The sequence below is a fragment of the Mauremys reevesii genome, linkage group 4 (assembly GCF_016161935.1).
Source record: "Mauremys reevesii isolate NIE-2019 linkage group 4, ASM1616193v1, whole genome shotgun sequence".
Taxonomy (NCBI): Eukaryota; Metazoa; Chordata; order Testudines; family Geoemydidae; genus Mauremys; species Mauremys reevesii.
Genome location: NC_052626.1, coordinates 88548303 through 88575896, shown reverse-complemented (window position 1 = coordinate 88575896; position 27594 = coordinate 88548303). Strand labels below are relative to the sequence as shown.

Sequence of the window (27594 nt, the reverse complement as noted above, 5' to 3'; positions counted from 1 at the left end):
GTCCAGAGGAGAACCACAAAAATGATAAAAGGTTTAGAAAACCTGACCTATGAGGAAATGTTAAAATAACTGGGCATGTTTAGTGTTGAGCAATTGTGATCGGTTGTTCTCCATGTCCACTGAAGGTAGGACAGGAAGTAATGGATGTCGACTTCTGCTCTCCCCCGCTCTCGGCCCCTTCCCTCCCCCATTCCAATTCCTTCCCCAAATCTCGGCCCCGGCCCCGTCTCCTCCCCTGAGCACTCCATGTTCCCGCTGCTCCCCCTCCCTCCCAGCATGCTGCCAAACAGCTGTTTGGCGGCAGCTGGGCAGGAAGCACTGAGAGGTAGGTGGAGGAGCGGGGATGCAGTGCGCTCGGGTGGGGGGGAGCCTGGCTGCCAGTGGGTGCAGAGCACCCACTAATTTTTACCTGTGGGTGCTCCAGCCCTGGAGCACCCATGGGAGTCGGCGCCTATGATGGGGTCAATCTGCAGCAAGGGAGATTTAGGTTAGATATTCAGAAAAACTTTCTCACTAGAAGGGTAGTTAAGCTCTGAAATAGGCTTGCAAGGGAGGTTGTAGAATCACCTTCATTGGAGGTTTTTAAGAACAAGTTAGACCAACACCTGTCAGGGATGGTCTAGGATTACTTGGTCCTCCCTCAGTGCAGAGGGCTGGACTTGATGACTTCTTGTGGTCCCTTCGAGCCCTACATTTGTATGATTCACAACTGAAGAATAAGTATTTGTTGCTGATTTGTTGCATAGAGCAGTGGTTCCAAACCAAGGGTATACGCAGAGGTCTTCCAGGTGGTACGTCAACTCATCTAGATATTTGTCTAGTTTTACAACAGGCTACATAAAAAGCACTAGCGAAATCAGTACAAACTAAAATTTCATACAATGACTTGTTTATACTGCTCTATATACCATACACTGAAATGTAAGTATAATATTTATATTCCAGTTGATTTATTTTATAATTTATATGGTAAAAATGAGAACGTAAGCAATTTTTCAGTAATAGTGCGCCGACACTTTTGTATTTTTGTCTGATTTTGTAAGCAAGTAGCATGGCCTGTGAGTATTGAAGGCAGGGGGAGGCTGTGCCTCCCCAAACAGCCTTGCATGGCCCCTCCCACGCTCTGCTCCCAGGCCCCTTCCTGTTTCCTAGGCTGTGCTACGGGAGGCTCTCTTCCCCGCCCCCCCCCCCATGGTTGGTTGGGGCTGGGGGGGCTAAATGGGGCCAGCCTGTGCTCTGGGGCTTGGGGGGGGGGAGACGTGCTGCCTGCTCACCCACCCACCCAGCATTCTGGGATGAGAAGGGGCCATGCCTGGTGTTCCGGGGCTGCGGGTGCTAGGGTGGCCTAGGGGTGTGGGGAGGGAGGGGCTGGCTGGCTGCTGTGCTGCGGGTGGGGGACTTTGGGCTGAAGGGGTGGGGGGGGCCTCAGGCAGAAGGGGTGGTCCGGGCTGGGGGCTAGCCTCCCCGAGTCCAAGGTTCACCTGCTGCCCATGAAGTAGTTTTTAAGTGAGGTGAAACTTGGGAGGTACACAAGACAAATCAGACTCTTGCAAGGGGTACAGTATTCTGGAAAGGTTGAGAACCACTAGCATAGAGAACATGCTAAATACTAAAACAGTATTAAAATACAACTCTCAAAGTGAATGTAGCCACTGCATAGAAAATGGGAAAGTAAGTTGGTAGAGAGAGTTGTTTTGTGCAGGAAAAGAATATGAAGTCTGTTTGCAAGAAAAGTCTGTCAGGCTCAGAGTATCAGGCAAGGTGCCAACTTTTTGTCAACTTTTATTAGAAAGATCTTTCAGTTTGATTCTGCTAGTAAAAGCTGCACCTTCTGTTGTGAGTACTTCAGATCTGGAGACTGAAACTGATGGTAGACATTCAGCCACCTAGGTTTTCCAGGTGTGAAGTCTTCATTTTAAATTCCCTGAAACCCAAAGAAATGTTGTGTAACCCAATAGCTTAGCTGGGTGGTAACTGAAGCAAAAACTAATTGTTACAAGTCCTTTGCTACTCTTTTTGAAAGAGACATGAATCATTTTCCACATGAGGATGCATTATTATTTCTAATATCCATGATCAGAATTAATTTGGGAAAAAATAAGATGGCAAAGCTAATCCTGTGCAGATAACACTGATAGTGATAACCTTTTGGGATTTTTTTCCCCCGGAGTATGTTGGAAAGGATGCTCTGCCAGAAAGAGGGCAATCTTTGAATTTAGTTGGTGATATAATCCTTTATTTGCCAATGTGATTCATTGTTCTGATATGAGGTTCAATAATATATTTTTAATAATGTGATTCTCTGACATCAGTCACATGATGATGATGGGCAATCACTCATTACTGAGTATGATCATCTTCCTTGGGAGTTATGGGTCCTCAGGTGGCGAATAAGGCCAATCCTTGAACCACAAGTTTTATTACAATGAGGACAGATGTTTTCAGGCTCAGCAGGAGGCTGTTGACCATGACTGGAGAACAGTCTCTCCTTCTCCCATCGCCTCTTGTCCTCTTTGGCTTCTCAGCAAGCAAGTTCATAATGCAGGGGACCATCACGTAGGACTTCACTCCATTTTTTAAGCGATCCTGGGCAAGTGTCTCCCAGGTATTTAATGTCAATATTACATTTTTTAGGGTGTCCTTCAACAAGTCCTTATAACGCTTCCGTTGTCCACCCACATTACAGTACCCTTCTTTCAGCTGAGTGAACAGGACCTGTTTTGGGAGGCGATGGTCTGGCATCCGGACAGCGTGACCAGTCCAGTGGAATTGCTGATGGATGATCATTGCCTTGATACAGGTGGGCTTTGCCTCTTCCAGAACACTAATATTGGTGCGCCTGTCTTCCCGTTTGATCTTCAGAATCGTACGGAGGCAGCGTTGATGGTGCCAGTCCAGGACTTTCAAGTGGTGTCTATAGGTTGTCCAAGTTTCTGACCCATACAACAGTGTTGGGAGAATAACGGCTTGATAAACAAGAAGCTTGGAGTCTGTTTGAATGTCATGATCTAAAGACCCTATGCCGTAAATGAGAAAAAGCTACACTGGCACAGCTCAGACAGTGTTAAATTTCTGCATCAATATCTGCCTAGGATGAAAGATGACTTCCAAGGAAGAGGAAATGACCGACATTCTCCAGTTCCACTCCATTGATTTTGATAGGTGGGACATGTAATACCTCATCTGGAGAGGGCTGATAAAGCACTTTAGTCTCCTTGATATTAAGAGTGAGACCAAGACATGCGTAAGCATCAGCAAACACATTCAAGATAGTTTGAAGATCTTTCTCAGAGTGGGCAAAGATTACATTGTCATCAACATACTGAAGTTCCACAATAGATGTTGTGGAAATCTTACTCTTGGCTTTCAGCCTGCTAAGCCTGAAAAGCTTTCCATCCATTCTGTAAGTGATGTCAATGCCAGCTGTAAACTTCCCAGCAATTAGGTAAAAAATGACAGCAATAAAAACCTCAAACATGGTTGGAGCAATGATACAGCCCTGTTTGACTCCTGTTTGTACTTCAAAAGGTTCACTCTGGGAGCCAGTGCTGCTCAGAACAGTCGCTTTCATGTTATCATGAAGCAATTTTAGGACATTGATGTATTTATCAGGACATCCAATCTTAGAAAGTACAGTCCAGAGGGTACGGCGATTGACTGAATCAAAGGCTTCAGTTAGATCAATAAAAGCCATGTACAGTGGTCGGTTTTGCCCCTGACACTTTTCTTGCGCCTGCTGTGCTGTGAAGATCATATCTGCAGTTCCATGGTCGGAAACCACACTGTGACTGGTAAAATTTCTTCTGACAGGGGCAGAAGGCGGGTTTCAAGGATCTGCACCAGAACTTTGCCTGCAGTGGCTAGGAGGGAGATACCATGATAATTTCCACAATCCACTTTATCCCCTTTCTTGAAGAGAGTGACAATCAAGGCATCCCTCATTTCACTGGGTATCTCCTCCTTTATCCAGATTTTAAGGATAAGGAGGTAAAGCTGCCGAATTAGCTCTGGTCCACTGTTTTTGAAGGTTTCTAGACCTGCTGCCTTGTTGTTGTTCTTCTGCATGGTGGCATTGTGCACCTCATACAAATTGGGAGGATTTCCAAACTCGTCTCTAAATGGTCGTTGAAGGATTTGCTCAAGGACTTCATCTACAGCCATAGAATTACGGTCAAGGAGATCTTCAAAATGTTCTTTCCAGCAAGAATTGATGGTGTCGTTGTCCTTCAGAAGTGTGGTTCCATCCTTAGAGCGAAGAGGATTCATACCATGACAAATTGGCCCATAAACACCCTTGGTGGCACTAAAGAAACCACATGTATTGTGGATGTCTGCGAGATGTTGGAGTTCTTGTGGTTTCTCAGTCCACCATTTGTTCTTAAGTTCTCTGGTTTTATGTTATACTTCCGTCCTCGCCTTGGCATGGGCGTCTTTTTATATTACAATTTGTCATTCTGCCAAGCACGAAATGCTATTCTCTTCTCATTGATGAGTTGCTCAATTTCAGCATCATTCTCGTCAAACCAGTCCTGATGTTTTCTGGTGTGGTAGCCTATGGTTTGCTCACGGGCACTGATGATTACTGCTTTCAACTGGCTCCAATGTTCCTCAATTTCTTCTGGAAACTCTGATGGGAGCTTTTCTTCTAAGATTGCTCGGAAGTGGTCATGCTTAATAGGATCCTTCAAGTCTTGAACCTTCAGTTTGCGTCTGACCTTCTTTTGCAGCCTCCATTTGGGAGTGATCTTAATTTTCATTGTGGATAGAATAAGGCGATGATCAGTCCAACCGTCATTGCTCTTGTGAGAAGTACGTCACTGTGATCTCGGGTACGAACTATGACGTAGTCGAGAAGATGCCAGTGCTTTGACCCTGGGTGTCTCCAAGATGTTTTGAACTTTTCCCTTAATCAGAAAAGGGTGTTTGTAATAATAAGTTCATGTTCAGCACACTTGGTCAGGAGCAGAATTCCATTTGAATTACTTTTGCCAGCTCCTTCTTTCCCAATTGTTCCTTTCCACAGGACTGAGTCTTGTCCAACATGTGCATTTAAATGCCCCAGAAGGATGATCTTGTCTGCTCTAGGGGTCTCCGATAAAATGGTTTCCAACTGAGAATAAAAATCTTCTTTTACATTGTCATCGGATCCAGTGTTGGTGCATAGGCGCTCACAATAGTTGCCTGTTGATTTTTGGTGAGCCTCAGTCAGAGTGTCATAAACCGCTCATTGATGCCAACTGGTACCTCAGAGAGGCACCTTACGAGCTTGTTCTTTATAGCAAAGCCCACTCCATGCAATCGGGGTTCATATATAGATTTTTCCCTTCCAGAAGATTTTTCCCTCCTTTCTGCTCCCTCATCTGTCCTTCATAAGCTCGTCTCATTTTGGACAAAGCAGCAATATCGATGTTAAATCAACTCAATTCACGAACAATAATGGCTGTATGTCATTCTGGTCAGTCACTGTTTGAGTTGTCCATCAGGGTACATACGTTCCAAGTTCCAAAGTTGAAAAGTTTCTTACATTTTCGACCACTGAGGTGGTGATCCTGCTGGATGCAGCTATCCAGCCAGGAGAAAGAGAGGCAAGACTATTTTTAGGGTACCTTTTCTAACCCCCTCCCCATGTGGGCATAGGCGGCAGGTTTGTATAATTTTTGGTGGGGCCCAAAATGGTGGTGCCCCCCCCGCTCCCGCCCTGTAAGCCGATATAAAATGAAGCTACAACGCGTCAGTGCCACAAGATTACAAGGGTCAATTAAAAGTGGAAAGTCAGAAGCAGCAGTTGCCTACTTCAATATACAGTATTATATTTTGTTGCACCTGTTGTGATGAAGTGGGAATGTCCTTAATATTTTCTCTGAATACTGTGTGGGTGCCTCAGTTTCCCCTGCAAGATGCCAACTGAAGGTCTTGGGGACAAAGATCAGGTGGCCTCCTTGTCCGGAAGAGACACAGAGGCCAGAGGAGGGAGTGTCAGTTTGGAGCTGGCTGGGGAAATGGGGAGAGACCCAGAACTTGGTTCTGGGCTCCCCACCCTGCAAGATGGACCTGACAGAGGGGTTCTGTTTTCTGTACCTACAAGCTCTGTTTAAACTGTGTTCCCGTCATCTAATAAACCTTCTGTTTTACTGTCTGGCTGAGAGTCACATCTGACTGCGGAGTTGGGGTGCAGGGACCTCTGGTTGCCCCAGGACCAGCCTGGGCAGACTCACTGTGGAAAGTGCATGATGTGGAAGGGCATGCTGAATGCTCCAAGGTCAGACCCAGGAAGGTGTAAGCTTATTGCCCTGGAGACAGTCTGCTCCAAGAGAGGAGGCTCCCCCAGAGTCCTGACTGGCTTTGTATGGAGTTGTTCCAAAGCATCACAGCATCCCCTTCCACACCATGCACTTCCCAGAAGTCCGCACAGGCACTGACACTCCCTCCTCTGGCCTTTGTCTCTTTTCCAGGCATTAGGAGGCCACCCAATCTCTCTGTTCTCCAACACCTTCAGTTGGCACCTTGTAGGGGAAACTGATTTGGGAGAAATGAAGTAAAAGCTGCCCAAACCGAGCTTGAGCACACCTGAATTTTGAGGTGTTCAAATCTGGAAGGCAGGTGCTGGGGGTGGGAGAGGACTGTGGGCTCCATGGGGGAGCATGGCAGCAACTGTCTGGAGCTGCACGGAGCCAGACATGCTAGTCTGAGTGGCACAGTAAGCGGTTTGGGGGTTGGAGAAGGGGTAGGAGGTTCTGGGGGGCAGTCAAGGGACAAGGAGCAGCGGGGGTTGGATGGGGCAGAGGTTCGGAGGGGCAGTCAGGGGACAGGCAGCAATTGGATAGGCATGGGAGTCCAGGAGGTTTATCAGGGGACAGGTAGAGGGGTTCTGGGGGGAAGTTGGGTGGGGTCTCTGGCGGGGGCAGTTGGGGACAAGGAGAAGGGAGGCTTAGATAGGGGCTGGGGTCCCAAGGGGCAGTTAGGGGCAGGGGTCTCGGGAGGGGGTAATCGGGGGACAAGGACCAGTGGTGCTTAGATAGGGGGTGGGGGTCCTGGGGGGCAGTTGGGGCAAGGGTCTGGGGAGGTGGCAATCAGCGGCCAGGGGCTGGGATTCAAAGGGCTCTGGGCTGCTCGCAGCTACGGGGAGCCCTGAGCCCTTTAAATCCCAACCGCCTCCCCGGCTGGGATTCAAAGGGCTCTGGGCTCCCTGCCCTTGGGGCAGTGCAGAGCCCTCTGACTCCCGGCCGCGGCTGAGATTTAAAGGGCACTGGGCTCCCCGCGCTTGCAGGCAGCCCAGAGCCTCTGACTCCCGGCCGCGGCTGGGATTTAAAGGGCTCTGGGCTCCCCGCGCTTGCAGGCAGCCCAGAGCCCTCTGACTCCCGGCCACAGCTGGGATTTAAAGGGCTCTGGGCTCCCCGCGGTTCCGGGCAGCCCAGAGCCCTCTGATTCCCGGCTGCGGCTGGGATTTAAAAGGCTCTGGGCTCCCCGTGCTTGCAGGCAGCCCAGAGCCCTCTGACTCCCGGCCGCAGCTGGGATTTAAAAGGCTCTGGGCTCCCCGCGGTTCCGGGCAGCCCAGAGCCCTCTGATTCCCGGCCGCGGCTGGGATTTAAAAGGCTCTGGGCTCCCCGCGCTTGCAGGCAGCCCAGAGCCCTCTGACTTCCGGCCGCGGCTGGGATTTAAAGGGCTCTGGGCTCCCCGCGCTTGCAGGCAGCCCAGAGCCCTCTGATTTCTGGCCGCGGCTGGGATTTAAAAGGCTCTGGGCTCCCGGAGCTTGCAGGCAGCCCAGAGCCCTCTGACTCCCGGCCGCGGCTGGGATTTAAAAGGCTCTGGGCTCCCCGCGCTTGCAGGCAGCGCAGAGCCTCTGACTCCTGGCCGCGGCTGGGATTTAAAAGGCTCTGGGCTCCCTGCCTCTGCGGGCAGTGCAGAGCCCTCTGACTCCTGGCCGCGGCTGGGGTTTAAAAGGCTCTGGGCTCCCCGCGCTTGCGGGCAGCCCAGAGCCCTCTGATTCCCGGCCGCGGCTGGGATTTAAAAGGCTCTGGGCTCCCGGCGCTTGCAGGCAGCGCAGAGCCTCTGACTCCCGGCCACGGCTGGGATTTAAAAGGCTCTGGGCTCCCGGCGCTTGCAGGCAGCCCAGAGCCCTCTGACTCCCGGCCGCGGCTGGGATTTAAAAGGGGCGAAACCTAGCTCCAACTATTGGTGGAGCAGAGCCCCTGTAAATATTCCTGGGGCTAAAGCCCCAGGAGCCCATATAAGTCGGCGCCCATGCATGTGGGGTGAGCAGAGTGGATCTTAAAAAGGATGCTCAGTTGTGGATGTAGCCGCCAAGATGCTCAACCCGCCTCAATCCTCGAGCAAGACGATTGTATCACACACACCGCCCGTGTGTCAGTCTGTGACTAGGAACTTCTGGATTTCACTGTCTTGTTCCCGTCACCAATCGCCACCAGACTTTTGACTTGTGCAAATATTATTTTCCAAAAAAACTGGAAGATGCCTGTGCGGGGACTTCTTTTAAAGTGGGGAGACTGGTGCACAACAGTCACCACACTACCCTTGACAGATAGAGGACTTGAAACCAGTGGCATGGACACCGTGACGATTGGAAAGCCTCTATTTGCTGCAGCCTTCATCCACCTTCACAGCCATTTTATCATTACACAACAGTTTCACCTCCACTATGCAGTTATCCTCCATCTGCTCTGCAGTTAGGAACTTCTTGGATCACGCTTTGTCTGGAACCTCGCCCTTGACCGTTCTGCCATGGGTGACCCTAAGGGAGTACATGACTCCAGGCAGCATCGCTCTTGGGGTCATTGAGATGCGCAAGCCTCTCCACCACTACAAGGTGGTGATCCATGGAGAGGATCAGTCACATTAGTAGTACAGTAATAACAGAAAGCAACACACTAATACTATTTACAGCGTACCTACAGAGGATTTCAGTCAAGATAATGTGGTTTAATGCATTAAAACCATCTCTTTGTAAATTTGTTCCAGTAATGTGTACTGCTCTGCATAGTGGAGTCTTGTGTAGAATTGTTATCCATTCAGATTTTTATAAAGAGGATTGTAATTTTAAAAATTATTTTACCGTGTTAAATATGGACAGGAAAAGAATAATTTTGCTATTTGATTGATCTGAGCTGTTTATTTGGACAAAAAAATGTTCAGGGCCCTTTCAGCGGCTTCTCAAAACTTCTCAAAACTTTCAGGTGATGAATTCTTCCCATAAAAATATTTGAGTTTTTAAATATGTTTGTGTGTTTTAATCCATACTTGTACTTAACTTGTGAACTTCACTAATTTCAATTATTTTTGTTTCTCTTTAGGCGTTTAGATGCTAACCATATTACTGCAGTCCCAGAAGACAGTTTTGAGGGTCTTGTCCAGCTACGTCACCTGTGGCTGGATGACAACAGCTTGACAGAAGTCCCCATTCATCCACTCAGCAATCTTCCTTCTCTGCAGGCCTTAACTCTGGCTCTCAACAAAATAACACACATTCCTGACTTTGCATTTACAAACCTTTCAAGTCTCGTTGTTCTGTGAGTATTAACAGCTTTTCACTTTACAACTTAATTTGATCCTCCAAGCGTGGACCTGATTCAGCTAGGATTGCAATGAGAAGTGTGTTGTGTTCTGTTTCACTTCAGGTGGCTAATAGTTTGTAACCCAGAAACACCACAAACTGGTACAATTCTCATCTGTATTAGAGAGGTCTACTGCCAGAAAATCAAAAATGCCATGACTGAGATTGCTCCATGATTTTCGATTGCCTCTCTTTTTGGTAACATAGTCATTTTTGAAAACTGAAAAAGTTGGCAAAAGAAGGCATTGTGATTTTTAGAGATGGAAAGGTCATCTTCCTCAGGCTTGTTCCTTATGGGATATTTTTCTTATGCTTTATTTAGTCTTAAATGTGCCCGGGACTGGTATTAACACTAGAGCTGGGCCAAGTGTTTTGAATTTTTGAATTTATTTTTTTAATTCAAATTTTTATCACATTTTTGGGGGTTTCTCAACTAGCTGTAGAGCTGGTTGGAAGTTTTCAGTTTTCAAAAAGTTCTGTCAGTTTCAAAAAGCCAGCAAAAAATAATTAAACGTTCATGACTCTCTTTTTTGTGGAGGTGGTTTTTGGTTCTGATTTGGAATTGCTCTAGTTCTTTGCACCATTTTGCTTAAAGACTGTTTAAAAGCCTTAGCTATAATCTGAAGGCCCCACTTCAGCACTTGGAAATTAATTGCAGTTTTATCAGAATCAGGAGTGCTGAACAGGGCCTCAGGTAGGTAATTGTGATGATATCCAATATCTTGTTCTCATTCTAGATTGTGACGTCTCTTGTCTGGTAACAGAGGCATTCTTTTGTAAAGTATCACTTCCTCTCACCCTTTAATGGGTTTTCTAAAACATCTAAAACATATTGTAATATCAAATAGTCAAATTTATGTTAATTTTATAATTTATCCATGAGAAACTGATTATTTTAAAACTGATTTTGTTGTCTCTTCAGGCATCTTCATAACAATAAAATAAAAACAATAGGAAAACATTGTTTTGATGGATTAGACAACCTAGAAACTCTGTAAGTACATTTTCTGTGTTTGTTTATTGGTCTGTTTGTAGAAATCTCAGTACCAGACTAATTATGGAAACTAGCACGTCTGACAAAAGACTTGGAAAAAATTGTTCAGATATCCCTACGTTTATAATTAAAGTGTTATAGCTAATAAATACTTGTTACCTCAACTTACTTTTAGCAATAAACTCCTTAAAAACATATGGCAAAAATACGTTGCCAATTGTCTTTGACAATACTAATTACTTGAGTCCTTGTGTAATAGTGAGATATGCTTGAATGTCAATGGATAAAATAATCTCGAGTTTAAGATAGAGGGCTCAGAAGCAAAATGTATAGCCATTTAAGTGTTTTGCATGATATTGCATGGACTAGAGATTTCCTTTCAGCTTGCTTCATGAATCTCTGGTAAGCAATATTTCACTAAGAAAAAAAATGTTACATTTAAAGAATGCAAAAAATATCTATGATGAAATCCTGGCCCCACTGAACCAGTGACAGCTCCCACTAGTTAAAGGAAGGTGGTGGAATTTTACTCCTACTTTGTGAGGGTTTGGAGGAGTATTGGAACTTAACTTGCTCCAGAAACCGTGCAAGTCTTTATTTAATATTTAGAACAGTCAGTTATCAGGGTAAAGTTGTAATTTGATATCTTTTAAAGTTAGAAACCAGTTCTAAGGGTTTGTTGTTTTTTTTTAAATAAATCTTTTACTTCTCAGCTGGAAGGAAAGTACAGTCTTTGGGCCTAGTCCTGCAGCCCTTCTCAGGTTAAAAATCAATAAGAACATAGTCTGAGGAAGAGCTGCATGGTTTAGCCCTTTGACATTACCTTGTGCATTTTTGTGAAACAAACAGCCAGCATAAAACTGAGAGCTTGACTGGCTCTTGAGCTGGAATGGTGACAGAGCAGCTGTGATTAGTTTATTGTGTAGCTGAACAGTAAACGTTTCCAACAAATCCACTTTGCTAATGTAACAAGGATTTGTATATTAGGATTTACATGATTGCACCTTACATGACTCTACCTCTTCTTTTGTTCAGTTATAATAGTTGTCTTTACTAGAAGGTCTGTAGGTCCTGCTGTTCTCTCGTGGCTGATATTGTTGTACATTTTATAAAACCTAAGAGATTTTCTGAATAGGCCACACAAAAGTGTCATTCAAATCTGCACCTTTTGGGGGTGTTTTAAAAGACTATATTTTAGTTTTAAAGGCTTCTGAAGGATAAAATTATCATTAAGATAAACCAATGTCAAAAGAAGTATACAGCTTCACTATATGGAGATTATATATAAATCAAGCAATTTAACATGAGGTGTCCACTGTGAAAATATGTCGCTAGCACTGAGTGTTTGCTGATGCTGCTTTTTCTATTAGGGATTTAAATTATAACAACATGGTAGAATTCCCTGAAGCCATTAAAGCACTTCCAAGCCTAAAGGAACTGTGAGTATTACTACATCTTATTCTACCCATTTTCTTTATCCTTTTCATTTAATAAAAAAGCAATCCTAACTCCAAGGTTAGGAATGCCTCTTTTGTCTCATTACCCAGTAATCTGATATGGACTAGGTTATGCTAAGCAATACTCTAATTACAGGCGGGCATAATCAGCAGTTAGTGAGAGAGCCTACTATTTTTGGAGTGATAAAAATAAGCAAATTATTCAGGATAGCCATTAATATAGATCTTAACCATCAGCTATTTTGACACTGTTTTGGGGTCTCCAGTAGCAAAATTATGTAATTACTGATCATTATGCTCTTTTAAAAAACATTTATCACAGACTGATGCAGAGTGTAGCTTTCTTCCCTGAAATGTTTCCATTTTAAGTACTGATATATAGTAGACAAAGGTCTGATCCTTCAGTGTTACTCCTTCAATTGTGCGTAGTCTCATTTGACTTCAGTGCAACTGTTGGCAGGATTGAGCCCTGAGTTTGTGTAGTATTTGAACACTAGCAAAATGACAGTTGATCAACTCTCATGATGCTATATTTTAAGATTTATTTCTCTTTTGTCAATATATTTTTAGGGGATTTCACAGTAATTACATTTCCATAATCCCCAATGGTGCATTTGAGGGAAATCCCCTTTTAAGGACTATGTAAGTATTATTTTGTGTGTATTTATAGTCTAATTATCAGACAGTGATTGTATGAACTGATGGGAGACTGAAATCTGTTTTTAATTCCTCAGACATTTGTATGATAATCCTCTCTCTTTTGTGGGGAACTCGGCATTTCAGAATTTATCAGATCTGCACTCCTTGTAAGTACTTTCTCAGTTTATAACAGAATATCTGAAATAGCATGTCTGTGCCCCTAGAATAACTGATTTTGCTGGTCAGATGTTACTTCTTGCACAATTTTTATTTGCACTTAGTTTTAATAAACTTTACTGTTTATTCTTAAAATGTCTAGTAGTTTGAGAGTCTGATGGATAGTCTTGAAATCTTTTGTTCTCCTAACTTGCATAAGAAAAGTACAGACGAGTCTCACCTTATGCTGGGGTTACGTTCTGCTGTCAGCGCGTAAAGCAAAAATCGCGTATAGTCAAAATTACATTGAGTGTAATGGCGGGCGGAATTGCCCGCACTACAGATACAGTATTTAAATTATTTTTCCCTTTTTTTTGTTGTTTGTTGTTTTTGCCAACCACGCAAAGCTGAATTTGCACATGTTAAATGCGCGTAAGATGAGACTCACTTGTAACCTAAAGCCAAATGCTCAGGTCCTTGCCCAGACAAATTCCCACTGAAGCCAGTGGAGCCTATATATATTTCTGAATATGGATGGACATTGGGAATGTGTTTGCAGGCAAGTACATGCACACTTCAAAAAAGATTGCTGGTCTGGGAGTTCTGAGTAATGAGTAAGTAAAAACTGACTTAAAAACTTCAAGATTTGAGCCACAATCAAAAGATTTTATAGTATACTTTATACTATATTCAGAACGTATATCTAAGTGACACTTTCAAGTGGATGGATCCTACTTAAGTAGAAATGCAGAAGGGTTCCAATCCCAGGCTCTCCTAATCAAAGACTAATACGTTTTAGTATGTTAAATAGGGGCTAATATTTGCAGAACTACTGTGATACCTCCTTCATGCTGTTCCTTCAAATGGCACATATGTAAAAATCAGCATTGATCTTATTTGTTGGAATGGAGCAGCTGTGGAAGTTGGATCACAGCACCATCTGCAGAAAATTAGCACATTAGCAGTGTTCTGAATTCCAAGCATAATTCTGACAGAATATCACGTGCTTTCATAGCATTGGATTAAACATATTTTTACTTTAGGTGTATTCAACAAGTGTCTTTAGACCTATCGTGTAACCAAAATTCATTGAGGCAATCAATTGATTAGTATGTAAATTTCTAATGAAAACTTCCATAACAGGATAAAAGGATTGTCCCCCTTCCTCCCTCCATTCCCCCCACCCATCTCCCACAATTTCCATAATATAATTTACAGATAATCTTCTTGTTTATTTAGAGTAATTCGGGGTGCCAGCATGGTGCAGTGGTTTCCTAATTTGACAGGAACCAGTAATCTGGAGAGCCTGTAAGTATTTTCTACCAAACACTGCCAATACATTAATTTCTTGTTCTGTCTCTTCTTGAAACAATTAGTATTAAAATTAACTTCCAATGGTAGAAGTGTGGCTTAGTGAACAGGGCTGGAAGCCAGGAGATCTGGATTCTATTCCTGCCTATCTATTTTAGGTAATTATATGACTGCCATTACAAAAGTAATGGAGTGCCTCACAATTTCGGATGTATTTACTTGTGAGGCTTCAGCTGGAGTACAGTGTCCAATTCTGGGTGCCTCATGTGGTAAAGATGTGGCTATGTTGGAGAGAGTCCAGAGGAGCGCAACAAAAATGATAAAAGGTTTAGAAAACGTGATGTCTGAGGAAAGATTAAAATAACTGAGCATGTTTAGTTTTGAGAAAAGAAGATTGAAGAGGGACCTGATAAATCTCCAAATATGTTAAGGGCTGTTATGAAGAAGCTAGTGATCAATTGTTTTCCACAATTCACTGAAGGTAGGACAAGAAGTAATGGGGTTAAGGGAAATTTAGGTTAGATATTAGGAAAAACTTTCTGACTCTAAGGGTAGTTAAATATTGGAATAGGTTACCAAGAGAGATTGTGGAATCCTCATCATGGAAGGTTTTTAAAAACAGGTTAGATAAACACCTGTCAAAGGGGGTCGAGGTTTACTTGGTCCTGCCCCACTGTAGGGTTTTGGACTAGAAGACTTCTGATGGTCCCTTCCATTCCTACATTTCTGAGACCTAATATGTACTGTCTGAGCATTCAACATATGTGTGTGTTTTTGTTTGTTTTGAACACAGGACTCTTACAGGCACCAAGATAAGCAGTATTCCCATTAACCTATGCCAAGAACAAAAGATGCTTCGGACTTTGTAAGTGAATATTTCCTGCTCCTGTTTTACCAACAGTAAAAATAATTTGATAGCAAAATATTGCACTATATTTAAAGAAAGTGTCATTGCTCCAAGTCATTCTGTCAACGTTGGTAGGCCCCAAAATTGTTCAAATGTCTGATCCCTCTTTGACTCTTCTGGAGTCCTGGTGCCGCAAAGTAATATGTTGATGTACCAAATCAAGTCCTTGAAACAGCAGTGTGTTTATTGAAGTAGGTGGTGTTTCTTCGCCTATGGTGGTGTACCACTGTAAGGATGTCAGTGTGGCAGCATTTTCATGAGAATGTCTTCACATTTCATTGTGCCACCCACTCGCTCTCCAGACCACACTCATCATGTGTGAGAGTAAAGAAGAGTGGCACTCGTAATTACTGTGGTGGAGGAGACCAATGGAGAATAGAAAGTTGGGGTGGAGGAAAAGAATGGTGAAGTGCAGGAGAGAGATGGGAGGCAGGCACTCAGAAGGTAAAAATAAAGGATGGGGAGAGGGCAAATTAGGAAATAAAAATGTATTTAAGAAAGAGGATAGGTTCTGGGGGGAGTAAGGAAAAGATTATTGCAAAGGATAAATTCTTCTCACAGCAGAAGACTAGGGGGAATATGTCTTCTGTTTTTATAGACGGGAAAGACAGCAGAGCATTGTGCTTTTTCTGTCAACCACTGGCTTTTTGAATCTCCACTTTAATGGTAGTTTGGCTGTTTCCAGCCCCCTTTCTTACCACCCTGTCCCTTCCCCCCCCCTTGAAAAAATCTGAAAACTTTCCCAGCTTTGGATGGGGAGGGATCTGCATGCTTTCAACAGATCTGAATTACATCCACATGTCAGAGATCACCCTTCAGTTTCTTGTGGAAAACATGCGCCTTTAATTTCGAACTATCAAAATTGAGGGGATTTATACGGTGGTTAGTTGGCCATGTTTTGTGCACTGTTTTAGATGCCTAGCTAAGTAACACCTACAATTAACACTTGCCTGACACTTTCAATTATATAGTTTCAGTTGTTTATAATTTTGCCAAACTTTAGCCATTTGGGCTGAATTTTTTTCATGCTTGCTGTCTGTCTCAGGCTGAATATTTCTGGAAAGTCTTAAGTAAAAATGGTTTAGTCATTTAAGAGAGTGAGAGTGAAAAAATAAATGGGTTTGTCAATGTTACAAGAATAGAGAGAATGTTCTCTCGTATTTTAAAATACGGAGCTAGGATTCAGGGACGCTTTATGAGCAACCTTGAGCCTGGCATTTCCTCACTTTTGAAGTTTGACTTTGCAACCTTTACATTGTTTTTCATAGCTTTTTGTATGTAATATGTAGAACCAGTATACATAATGGGGGCTGGTTGCTGGGGAAAGCATAGCTGTGAATCCCCTGACTTTTGTGCGTCTTTAAAATGTCTTCAGTTTTTCTCTAGAACTGTGGTAGCAGGATGGTTGGTATGCTGATTTTTATTTAATTTATGGTTGCAGTAAAGTAACGTTTCAAATAGAGCAGAGTTAAACTAACCACACTCTTCCCATTGTCTATTTCAAGGGACTTGTCTTATAATAACATAAAGGAGCTTTCGGGATTTAAGGGCTGCAGTTCCTTAGAAGAAATGTAAGTAGAAATGTATGTTAATTATCCTGAATAACCCTTAGTGTACTGAGTCCATAGCTTCCAATACTGAGTTCTTGTACTTAACATTTGACAGTAAGAAAATGTCATAGATTTTTAGGGCCAGAAGAGAATCTTATGATCAGTCTGACCCCCTGTATAATGTCGTGGAAAAATTGACCACACCAATGATTTTGGCCCAGACACAGCCTGAGGCACCTTTATTACAATTATGCATAAAGGGAAGGTCGGCGTGTCCCCATACAAGGGGGGTCAGCCGCCTTACATAAATCACATAGCTTTAAGCTTATAAAGGTAAAAACCGCAACGCGTAATCATACATTACAAATTTTATTAGCCTTATTTGGTATAATTCTTATCAGCAAGCCAATCAGAGCCCCTCTGGGGCCGTGACTCGGACCCTTCACCATCTAGTAGTTTTCCTGTTATTGTCCCAAACGTGGTTTTCGTTGGTAGTCTGCCTGCCTGTAAGACCCCTCCTTTGCAGTTGCATTGGATAAGGCTCTTGTCGCATTCTAGCTGAGCTTCCCTCAGTTCCCCTTTCTCTGGTTTCTTCATCACCACCACCCCCCTCTGGTTTCTTCATCACCACCACCCCCCTCGTGCCCCTGATATAGACAAACAAGAAGTTTGCAGAAGTTAACCTTTGTCCTATATAGCAATTGGGTTTTGCTAACAGGCCTGGGCCTGAAAGGCAGGGGTTAGGATGCAGTTTGCTTCTGACCCTATGGGTGGGGGTCTGGCAAATTCCCTATCACATTACAAATTTCAATTGTCAACAACGCCTTACCTGGTATAATCCTTGCCATCAGCAAGCCAATCAGAGCCCCTTACCACCCAGGAGCCCCCCTGTCACTGTCCCAGACGCTCCCCGCCCTTGCCACACACCCAATGCCACCATTTCCAACAATGCAGCACAATAAGCCCTTTCCTAACTACTTGTGTGCCCACCTACATGCGGTCACATTGTCTGCTATACTAAGGCCATATTGCACAACCAGTTGATTTTGGTTCCCCTTTCTCCTGTTGGCCCCTTGATTATGCCACCCAAACTATTACAAATTTTCCTATGCCTTAATGTCAAGCTGGCCTACAATGGCCTGCAAAAACTTGTGCGTAGCAAGCATTGTCTGGGGTAAGCGGGACCCTGTAAAATCCCCATCAATAACATAGGCCAGAGAATTTCACCCATTGAGTTCACTCACATAGTCAGAGGTTTAACATTTCTTCCTATTTGGACACAAAAAGAATGAAAGACTCAGTAATCCTGCTTTTCATAGCAAGCTTGTCATATTTATAATGCACTCCTCATCTTTGCTATCCTCACTGCTTAATCCCTTGGTTACTGTAACCTTCTCTTCCCTACTGTAACCTTCGCTCCTGTCCCAACTTTTCTCAGTCCTCTCCATCTATCCAATATGGCACTGTTAAAAGTCCTCTTCCTGTCCAAGAATCACTTTTCCTTCTCAAATCCCTTCTTTGTTTTTCCTGTGTTTTACCACATCAGATAAAGCTCCTCATCCTCTCCTTCCAAGCCCAATGTAATCTTTCCCCTCCTTATATCTCTGCTCCCATTTTTATCCCTGGTGCTCTCCCAGTCCTCTTTTCTTCTTGTGCCATTCTTCTTTCTTTCACTCTCAGCTTTGCACCTTCCAATGTGTAACCCTCTAGTCTTGGATCTGCCTCCAATCCTTGCCTGTCAAGATCCCATTATCTCCCTCATAAAACCTACTTTTTACAAGTATCCAGCCAGTCTGCCTGCCTTCCTTGCCTCTGTGCTCTCTTGTCAGAGTCCAGTCGTACAACATGCTGAGTTCCAGCTTCCACTGAAGTAATTGAGAGTTGAGGGTGGTAGGCACCTTGCAGGTTTAGGCCCTTAGATTGTGAATTCTTCAGGGCAGGGAATATATTGTACATTCTAAAGTGCCTAGTCGATTGATGAGACCATATAGTTAAATTTATCTTTATTAAAAATCAATCTGATTAAAAAATTGATGATAATTTAAAACAACAACAACACTCCAATCTCCACCACTTTCTTCCACTGCCAGAAACAGTCCTGTGGTTGAAGGCAGCATAAAAATGCACCATCCCCTGCTGCCTTTAGAGAAAAGGGTTGATATTTCATCCTCCGGCAGGTATACAGATGAATCTTGTCCTGTGCTCTGACTGTCAGTCCAACAGAGATCAAGTTTTCTATCAAGGGCAGCAAGTTCTGGGGCCAGTTGCCCTCCGCTAAAGCTACCTTGCCTTCACGTTCCTTAGAGTTCAGATTTATGGCCTAGAATGCAGGAGCACCTCAATGAATGTTGACTGTCAGATGGGCGCAGAGGAAGAGAATGAATTGGAAATATAACCTGCCCATTAGTTCTTGTATAATGAAGGGTGTCTCAGTGTTTTCCTTTTATAAATCCATATTTTAAGAAGTAATAGTTCACACTGGGTTGGAGCTTGGCCTAAATCATCTCAACCTGGAAGTGAGTAGGTTTGTTTTAAATGACAAGGTGCATCTGTGTCACAAAGTGACACTTACGGCTTGGAGGTAGTTCAAACCTCACTTGTCAATGTTCACCTCTGCCAAGTGGGTTGTGAATTAAAATGGGCTGGAAACTCCATAAGGGGGCTCCAAATATTGAATTAACGTCTCAAGAGAAAATAGCCAGGCATATTGTGGTGAAGCGGAGAACAGTTATTTAAATGGGGGGCCCAAAATGGAGGGATGATCAGAAAAATCATTTCATCTGTCAATGGTATTGATTAGTATCTTTCTTATCTTATTCTCATTGTTCTGATTTGCTTAGATCTGTAGAGAAACACTGGGGAAAGCAGTAGAGGATAATATACTAAGAGATAAGGGGAAAAAACAAAAGCCAAATATTCCTAATTTTGGAGGAAATTAGCCTCTAAACTTCTTTTTCCCCCCTTGCATTCCAGTTCCTTACAACATAATCAAATCCAGGAAATCAAAGAAGATACCTTTCAGGGACTAACTTCCCTACGCATCCTGTAAGTACATATATTTTTACTTACTTATTTTTACTTTCTGAATACTATGGGATGTAAATTATGATTCATAACTAATTTGTGGGTTTGAAGGTAATAATGTGTCTTGTATTAATAGGCTAGATGTTCTATATCCCACGGCAAAGCTAACCATGATCTGTACAATAGTTACTGTTTTTATTAGGCATCAGTTTTACTCTTTTCTGTACTTAATATTTATATATATTAATATAAATACATTGCGAGAAAATATGTATTTTGCATACCAGGTTTGGTAAAAAGGGGTTCTTGTCATTTTTATAATTAAGTTAACTATTTTTACCTGAAGTCAATTGCAAAAAGCAGTATAAGTAAAGTAGGGCAAATGTCATTCTCTCAGACCTAAAGTAGTAAACATGAACACAGTTGCCAACTTTCATGCAGTAAATAAGCACCCGACTTTCACAATAAGCCAAAAATCAAAGAATCCCATTTCAAAACAAGGCCAAAACAAGCCAATTCCTAAGAACCCCAACACTCTGTGACTAGATCCCCCCCCGCCCCCTGGCTTTCAATCTGGGACTGTGGTGGGCCCGCTGTGCACCCCTGACTCTCTCCCTCCCTTGCCCCTGCTTGCCCCCCTTGGCCCCTGCTTGCTGGGAGACGATCAAAAAAAAAAAAAGCAACAAGCTGCTACAAGCCAGACAAGCTACAAGCCAAACAAGCAACAAACTACAAGCCAAAAACTAGCCCAATTTCTGTGGTTTTTTTCCACGGGTTTGGCATGCCTGCTTTTAAATGGACAAATAGTAAGGAGTTTGAGAGCAATAGAGGTTAAATTTCTTGGGAGGTTTTTCTGGCTGTTCACTGTCATGTTAATGTTTTTGCTGGAGCACTACTATATGTGTTTTACTTGATGGTGGTAGATCTATAATATGAAACAATTTATTGGTAAACATTAGGACTTAAAATGTGGTTGATAATACGAACGTGTACATTACTTATTGAGGAGCTAATAAAAGGAAGGTATAAGATCCCAGAAATTCACAGCTCCTATTGTGTAAATAAGAGCAGCAGTTAGTCACTACAGTGTAAGGCCTCCAGGCTTAATCCTGCATGTGAAAACTCGCTGCTCTCTCCATCTTATTTATATTACAGTAACACTCCAATGCTCCAGTCAGAGTCCCATTGTGTTGTACAGATATAAAATAAGACCTGTTCTTGTCCCAAAGAGCTTATGTTCTCACCTCTCTGCAGATGCCCAGCACCTAGCAGGATTAAGCCCATGTATACATGATTCTATATGGAAAATGTCATGGAGATACCAAAATGTTGTTAAACCATGCAGATTACTTGACTTTCCTCTCAGAGGTATAATGTCACTGCCACTTACCGAGCTCCCAAACAATGGTTATTCTGAAATTTCAGTGAAATTGCGAACTAAATGGCATTTTTTATTAATTGCAGTGATCTCAGTAGAAACTTGATCCAGCAGGTTCACAAGGAGGCATTTACTACACTTGGTGCTATAACTAATCTGTAAGTGGGCCATTTTGTGCAATAAACCAGCACCCCCAGCACTAAATTGCTGAAATGGTAAAATTTTCTCACTCAAAACTGATGTGTGTTTGCATTTTATATCCCTTTTCATCCCTAGAGATCCCCAGACTACACGCACAGCTATGAAATGAGGCACTCCTCTCACTTGTGTGGAGGACAGAAGACATGCTGCTTGATGGGGGGTTTGGAGGACAGAATGTTAGCCAACAAACACTAGAGCAGATCCCTACTGATCAGAAACATGCCATGGGATCTTCAGACTTAACCGTGTGTAACAATTTTAATATTCACGTTTCAGAGACTTAAGTTTCAATGAGCTGACTTCATTTCCAACTGAAGGACTGAATGGACTAAACCAGCTTAAACTTGCAGGCAACTTCGAGCTGAAAGAAGCATTGTCAGCAAAGGACTTTGTGAAGCTCCGGTATGTTGGTAGATAAAACTAAAGACTGTTCAGATGAACATTTAAAATAGCATTTAGAAGAACAAACAATGTGACACAAGTCAAGTCATTCAGTTAAGGCCACTGTGTTCCTATTAACTAAGCTCAGTTGTGCTGGATTTTTGTAATAGGTCAAGGGAGATCTTGACTATTCTTATTCCATAAGGCTGCTCTCACCTGTCCTTCTTGGAATCCTTGACAGCCCTCCACCCAACCCCTTATATCTGAATTGGAGTAATGGTATGGATGCAGTTCTAGACACCTGTGAATACCCATTTGCCAGTGACTGAGCATGTCCACTTCCTAGAATCTGGAAAATGGGAGCTGGCTTATGATTCCACCACCCCAATCCTTTATACAAATGCTGGTTATTCTGTGAGGCCCAGCACAATAACAACAGTAGGCATTTAGGGCCTGATCCAAAAGCTTGTTGAAATCGATGGAAACACTCTCATTGACTTTGATGGGTTTTGGATCAGACCATTATGTAGCTTTTCTCATTTTCAGAGACCTATAGAAACATAATTCTCATGTGCCCTATGAAGCACGTAAGAATTGTTATAGATGGGAAAATTGAGGCAAAGACCGTTACTTGTCCAAGACCAGAGGAAAGAGTCGGAGATGTCTAGGATTCAGTCCCAGGAGTTTGTGATGTTCAGTCGTGTGTTAACAAGAGACTCGGCTTTTTTGATCCAAAAGCTGAGAACTACTGTAGCATGGCATTCACTATTCTGATACTCCTCCAAGACGAGCATATAAATAGTGGCCAGGCACAATACAGTTCTTGTAGGATTTCTATTGTAGCCTTGACTCAGAATGACGTTGGTTTTGTGAGATTTTGTTGTAAGGGTAATTAGAAGTACGCCCATCCCAAAATACTGTATACCTATGTACATTGCTTAATATTGATTAGCACAGGGGCATTCTAGACTGGTAAGAGTTACCATATTTTGACATGAGCCTTGCAAAATTCTACTTTCCAGAGCAGGAATTACCAGAGTGGTGAGGAAAATGCCATAGTTTTAGAGTACAGAGACCATACTTCAGAAATCAAAGTGCAACCTACCTGATGAATCTTGTGGTGGTTCTTTGAATATGCACCCCTTTTCTAAATCTCTTCAGTGCCCCTTTTGCTATAAGTGTGGTTTATTGTACTATTTCCCCCCCTCTTTCACCTTAATTTTCTTTTATCTTGAAAGAAAAATAACTACTTCTTCAAGTGCTTGTTCACGTCCATTCCACATTAGGTATGCGAGCGCTGCATTCACGAGCGTCAGAAATTTTTTCCCTTAGCGGCTCCCGGCGGACCGGCAGGGCCCCCGCCAGAGTGGCGCCACTGCGCTGTGTGTATATATATATATACCCCCACTGGCCCAACCCCCTCCAGTTCCCTCTTACCGTCCGTCGCGGCGCTGGAACAATCTCTTGCTCTCATAGGAGAAGCAATCCCTTAGCCTTAGAAGTACATAGCTGTTATCAGTTAGTTAGCATTTCATTCTTGTTGGACACTAATAGATTAGGTGCTTGGAGGATTCCAGCACCCGCCCCAGGCCACGAGGCATGCCACAGGCCCAAGGATTTAAGGCTTGCCCCACGTGCTGCAAGCCTATGCTGGTTAGTGACCCCCACGACTCCTATCTATGTTGCCTGGGGGAAGCTCACCAAACAGAGAAGTGTAAGATCTGCAAGGCCTTTAAGCCAAGAACAAAGAAAGAGCAAGACTTTCACTTGAAGCAGTTACTGATGGAGGCCGCTCTGCAGCCATCGGGTCTGGAATGCCCGACACCGGCCCCAGCCTCCTCGGTGCAGAGCGCCCTGAAGTCGTTAAGAGACCCAGTACCGGCCAAGCACCACAAGCCATCAGCCTCTGGACACCATACGAGACCCTGGCACTGCTCATCTTCCCTGGTGCGGCCAAAGGCAAAACTAAAGGAGGGGCGCGGATGCTCCCCACAAAGGAGACCGGTGCCATATCAGGCCCCGGGTACAGGGAAGAGCGGGATGGACACTGCACCAACTTCGGCACCAATGGCACCGGCGCCACAAGTCCGAGTCCAGCCAGAAGTGAACTCAGTGCGGACAAAGGGCTTGAGGGCGTAATAGATCAGCCCTCCACGCCTGACACCTTTTGAGGCTGCAAAAGACGGCAAGTCCCCTCCCAGCCAGGGAGAAGCCTCCGGCACCCGGACCCAGGGTGCCATCGAAGGGAAAGCTGGCAATGGTGCGCCCCTCAAGGTCACCGTCCCGGCACTGCTCCCGGCATTGGTCCCGGTCGAGCTCAGAGTCGGTGGACTCCCAGTTACCCTTGACTCAGAGGAAAGTCTTGGTACCGGAAGTGAGTCAACGCGTGCAGTTAGTGCAGGGCACATGGCACTCCCCAGCACCCCCCCAGGACAGGCACCAGGAGGAGACGAGCTGGGAATCATGAGGGCTCCCAGAAGGCACCGGCACCGGTCTCGGGATTATAGGTACTGGTACCGGTCCAGAGAGCAGTGGTACCAGTCCCGCTCCCGATCAGCAAGAAGCTAATCATCAGCCTCCTGCCGACACAGATCAATGGCACCGCTGTGGCCCTTGCGCTCGGCGTTGCCAGACTCTGGCGCCGACTCAGGCCAATACAGCTACCCGCAGTGGGCTCTGCAGCAGGGATCAACAAACTGGGGGGCAACCACAGTGGGGACCGCCAGGGCACTGGCCCTTCTGGACCCCTTGGGCCTACCACCAGCGTCAAGGTGCTCCCTCCAGGGCCAGCTACTCGGTACAGCAGTCCCAGTCCCCGCACCGACGCTCTTCCGTAAGGGAAGCTATGGTGTCCAAGTCACCTTTAGCCTCGCCGAGCGAGAGACCAGAGAGCCCGGCACCATGCCCGGTGCCACTCCATGGCCACCGGCCCCAGCCCGACGCAGAACCCCTTACCTTGAGGGAGGGGGACCAGGGGGACCAGCCGGAGGAAGCTGAGCAACTGTTAACTTCCTTGTTATCCCCTGATGAAACAGTAGCAGGCACAGCGGTAACAGGATCTCGGTCAATAGTCCAGAAAGCCCACCAAGAGCTGCTACGTAAGGTGGTCCATAACTTGGGGTTCCAAGCCGAGGAGACAGTTGAGCAGGAGGACCCCATGGTGGACATTCTGAGCCCAGAAGGTCCATCCAGAATAGCGCTCCCACTCACTAAGACCATTCAGTCTAATTACACAACTATATGGCAGACCCCAGCATCAAGCGCACCAACAGCCAAGGGTGTGGAGCGCAAGTACTTCGCCCCCATCAAAAGGATACGACTTCTTGTTCCCTGGTAGTCTCGGCAGTAAATGAGAGAGAGCACCATGGGCAACGGGGCCAAGGCAGCAAAATGCCTAGACCTGTTTGGCAGGAAAGTGTATTCGTCGGGGCCTTCAGTTGAGGATTGCTAACCAGCAGGCCATCCTCAACAGGCATAACTTGAACTCCTGGGCGACAGTGGGGAAGTTTAGGGACAACCTCCCACAGGGCTCTCAGCAGGAGTTCACGGCCCTGGTGGAGGAAGGCAAGGCCATAGCGAAAACCTCCCTCCAAGTGTCCTTGGACTCAGTGGATGCGTCAGCCAGGACAGTCGCGTCGGCCGTGGTCACCAGCCTCATCCTCAACAGGAACCTTACCGCAGGCGAGGCGAGACAACAGGAGACAGCGCAATAATAACAATAACTCCAATAGGCCGGGCCAGAGCCAAGGCCAACATAAATCTCAGCCAGGCCCTAAGCCAGGCTTTTGAAGGTGCGCTCGAGGACAGCGTATCAGATCAACTACCAGATCCATCCCCTTGTTTCCTCAACCACCTGTCCCGCTTCTCTCGTGCGTGGTCCAGCATTACGTCAGACCATTGGGTGTTAACGCATGGTGCGAAGCGGGTACATACTACAGTTTTCCTCCCTGCCTACCCCCCATGCCCCTTCCCCATCCCTCTTCAGGGACCCTTCTCACAAGCATCTCCTAGAAAAGGAGGTTCACTTGCTTCTAGTGGCGGGGGCGGTACAGATAGTACCCTTAGACCTAAGGGGAAAAGGGTTCTACTCCTGCTATTTACTCATCCCCAAAGCCAAAGGGGGCCTTCGTCCCATTCTAGACCTGCGCGGGCTCAACAAGTTCCTAGTCAAGGCCCGGTTCCGCATGGTCTCTCTGGGCACCATCATCCCTTCCCTAAATCCGGGAGACTGGTTCGCTGCCCTCGACATAAAGGACACGTATTTTCATATCGCCATCCACCCAGCGCATCGCCAATTTCTGTGCTTTACCCTGAACCAAGAACATTACCAGTTTGCGGTTTTACCATTTGGCCTAGCTGCGGCCCGACGAGTATTCACAAAATGCATGGCGGTGGTGGCGGCATTCTTGCGAAGGCAGAGGATTCAAGTTAACCCATACCTCGACGACTGGCTCCTGGCGGGTTGGTCCGAAGAAGAGGTTTGGTCCCACGTGCAGATGGCCCCGAGTCTATTCCACAAGCTCGGGCTCCTGGTCAACGTTCCCAAGTCCACTCTCATGCCAACACAGAGAGTGGATTTCATAGGGGTGGTCCTAGATGCGGTACAGGCAAGGGCGAGCCTCCCGGAATCACAATTCTGGGCCATCCAGCAGGCAGTGAACTCCTTGTGTCAGTTCCCCACTATGATGTTGCCTGTGGCTGCTACACACATGTGGTCAAGCGTGCCAGACTGAGAGTCAGGACTCTGCAGGCTTGGCTCGTCCGTGTATACCGCCTGGGCAGAGACCCTCTGGATTTGGTAGTGACAGCCCCGGGGGACATGCTGGACTCCCTGATGTGGTGGCAGTCCCAGACCATGGTTTGCGAAGGCATCCCCTTTGCCGCACAGCAGCCGGACTTGACACTGGTAATAGATGCGTCAGACCTCGGATGGGGGGGCTCACCTCGGGGACCTCAAGACCCAGGGCGTGTGGTCAGGAGCAGAGCAATTGCTCCATATCAATGTGAAGGAGCTCAGGGAAGTTCGTTTAGTGTGCCAGACCTTTCACGCCACTCTGAGTGGTCACAGCGTGACAGTCCTGACAGACAACACGACTTGTTTTACATAAACAAGCAGGGCGGAGCCCGTTCCTCCCTGCTCTGCCATGAGGCTCTCCTCCTCTGGAACTTTTTTGCATAGCTCATGCCATTCACCTCAAGGCGGTGTATCTCCCGGAGGAGCAAAACAGGCTGGCGGACAACCTCAGCAGGTCTTACTGCATGCATGAGTGGACACTCAGAGCAGACGTCGTGCTTTCGCTCTTCCGAAAGTGGCGGTTTCCCCGGGTGGACCTGTTCGCTTCCGAGGGCAACGCCCAGTGCCCGCAATTCTGCTCGTTCCAGGGTTGCAGCCTGGGCTTAATAGCCGATGCATTCACGATCCCGTGGGAAGGGAATTGAAATACGCCTTTCCACCGATTCCCCTGGTGCACAAGGTACTGCTCAAGGTGCACAGGGACAGGGTGTCGATCATTCTCGTCGCCCCAGCCTGGGCCCACCAGCACTGGTTCGCCACGCTCCTGGAGCTGTCGGTGGAGGCCCCGATATCACTGCCCCTACACCGGGACCTCATTACACAGGACGGAGGGCGGCTTCTCCACCCCAACCTGCAATCGCTGCATCTGCCGGCATGGAAGCTATGTGGTTAAAAGCTTTGGAGAGCCAGTGCTCCCTTCCTGTGCAGCAGGTTCTGCTTGGTAGTAGGAAGCCCTCTACCAGGGTGACTTACTTGGCCAAGTGGAAGAGGTTCTTGTGCTGGTGTGGGTCACAACAGGTGCAGCCGCACTAGGCCCCGGTGCCGGCCATTCTAGAATACCTACTGCACCTCAAGCAGCAAGGGCTGGCCCCATCCTCTATTAAGGTGCACCTGGCGGCTATCTCCGCCTTCCACCCAGGGTTTTCAGGCAGCTCAGTTTTCTCCCACCCAATGGTGTGGCGATTCCTCAAAGGTCTGGAAAGGGTGTTCCCTTACTCATGCCCCCCAGTCCCT

At 45.6% G+C, this 27594-nt stretch overlaps 1 protein-coding gene and 1 long non-coding RNA gene across 3 annotated transcripts in view; one reads left to right on the top strand and one right to left on the bottom strand.

Moving 5' to 3' along the window:
* LOC120404685 overlaps positions 1–24715 on the bottom strand; it is a 51770-nt gene extending 27055 nt beyond the window's left edge. Inside the window, exon 1 of the long non-coding RNA XR_005598117.1 lies at positions 24522–24715. This is a non-coding gene — a long non-coding RNA (uncharacterized LOC120404685). The remainder of the gene's footprint in view (positions 1–24521) is intronic.
* Positions 1–27594, top strand: part of LGR4 (leucine rich repeat containing G protein-coupled receptor 4) — a 138996-nt gene that overhangs the window by 103595 nt on the left and 7807 nt on the right. For both annotated transcript variants that reach the window (XM_039537593.1, XM_039537591.1), the window contains 11 exons: positions 9309–9524; positions 10491–10562; positions 11933–12001; positions 12590–12661; positions 12754–12825; positions 14054–14122; positions 14919–14990; positions 16538–16603; positions 19556–19627; positions 21071–21142; positions 21462–21587. In XM_039537593.1, coding sequence (XP_039393527.1) covers positions 9309–9524; positions 10491–10562; positions 11933–12001; positions 12590–12661; positions 12754–12825; positions 14054–14122; positions 14919–14990; positions 16538–16603; positions 19556–19627; positions 21071–21142; positions 21462–21587 — 978 coding nt within the window. The remainder of the gene's footprint in view (positions 1–9308; positions 9525–10490; positions 10563–11932; positions 12002–12589; positions 12662–12753; positions 12826–14053; positions 14123–14918; positions 14991–16537; positions 16604–19555; positions 19628–21070; positions 21143–21461; positions 21588–27594) is intronic.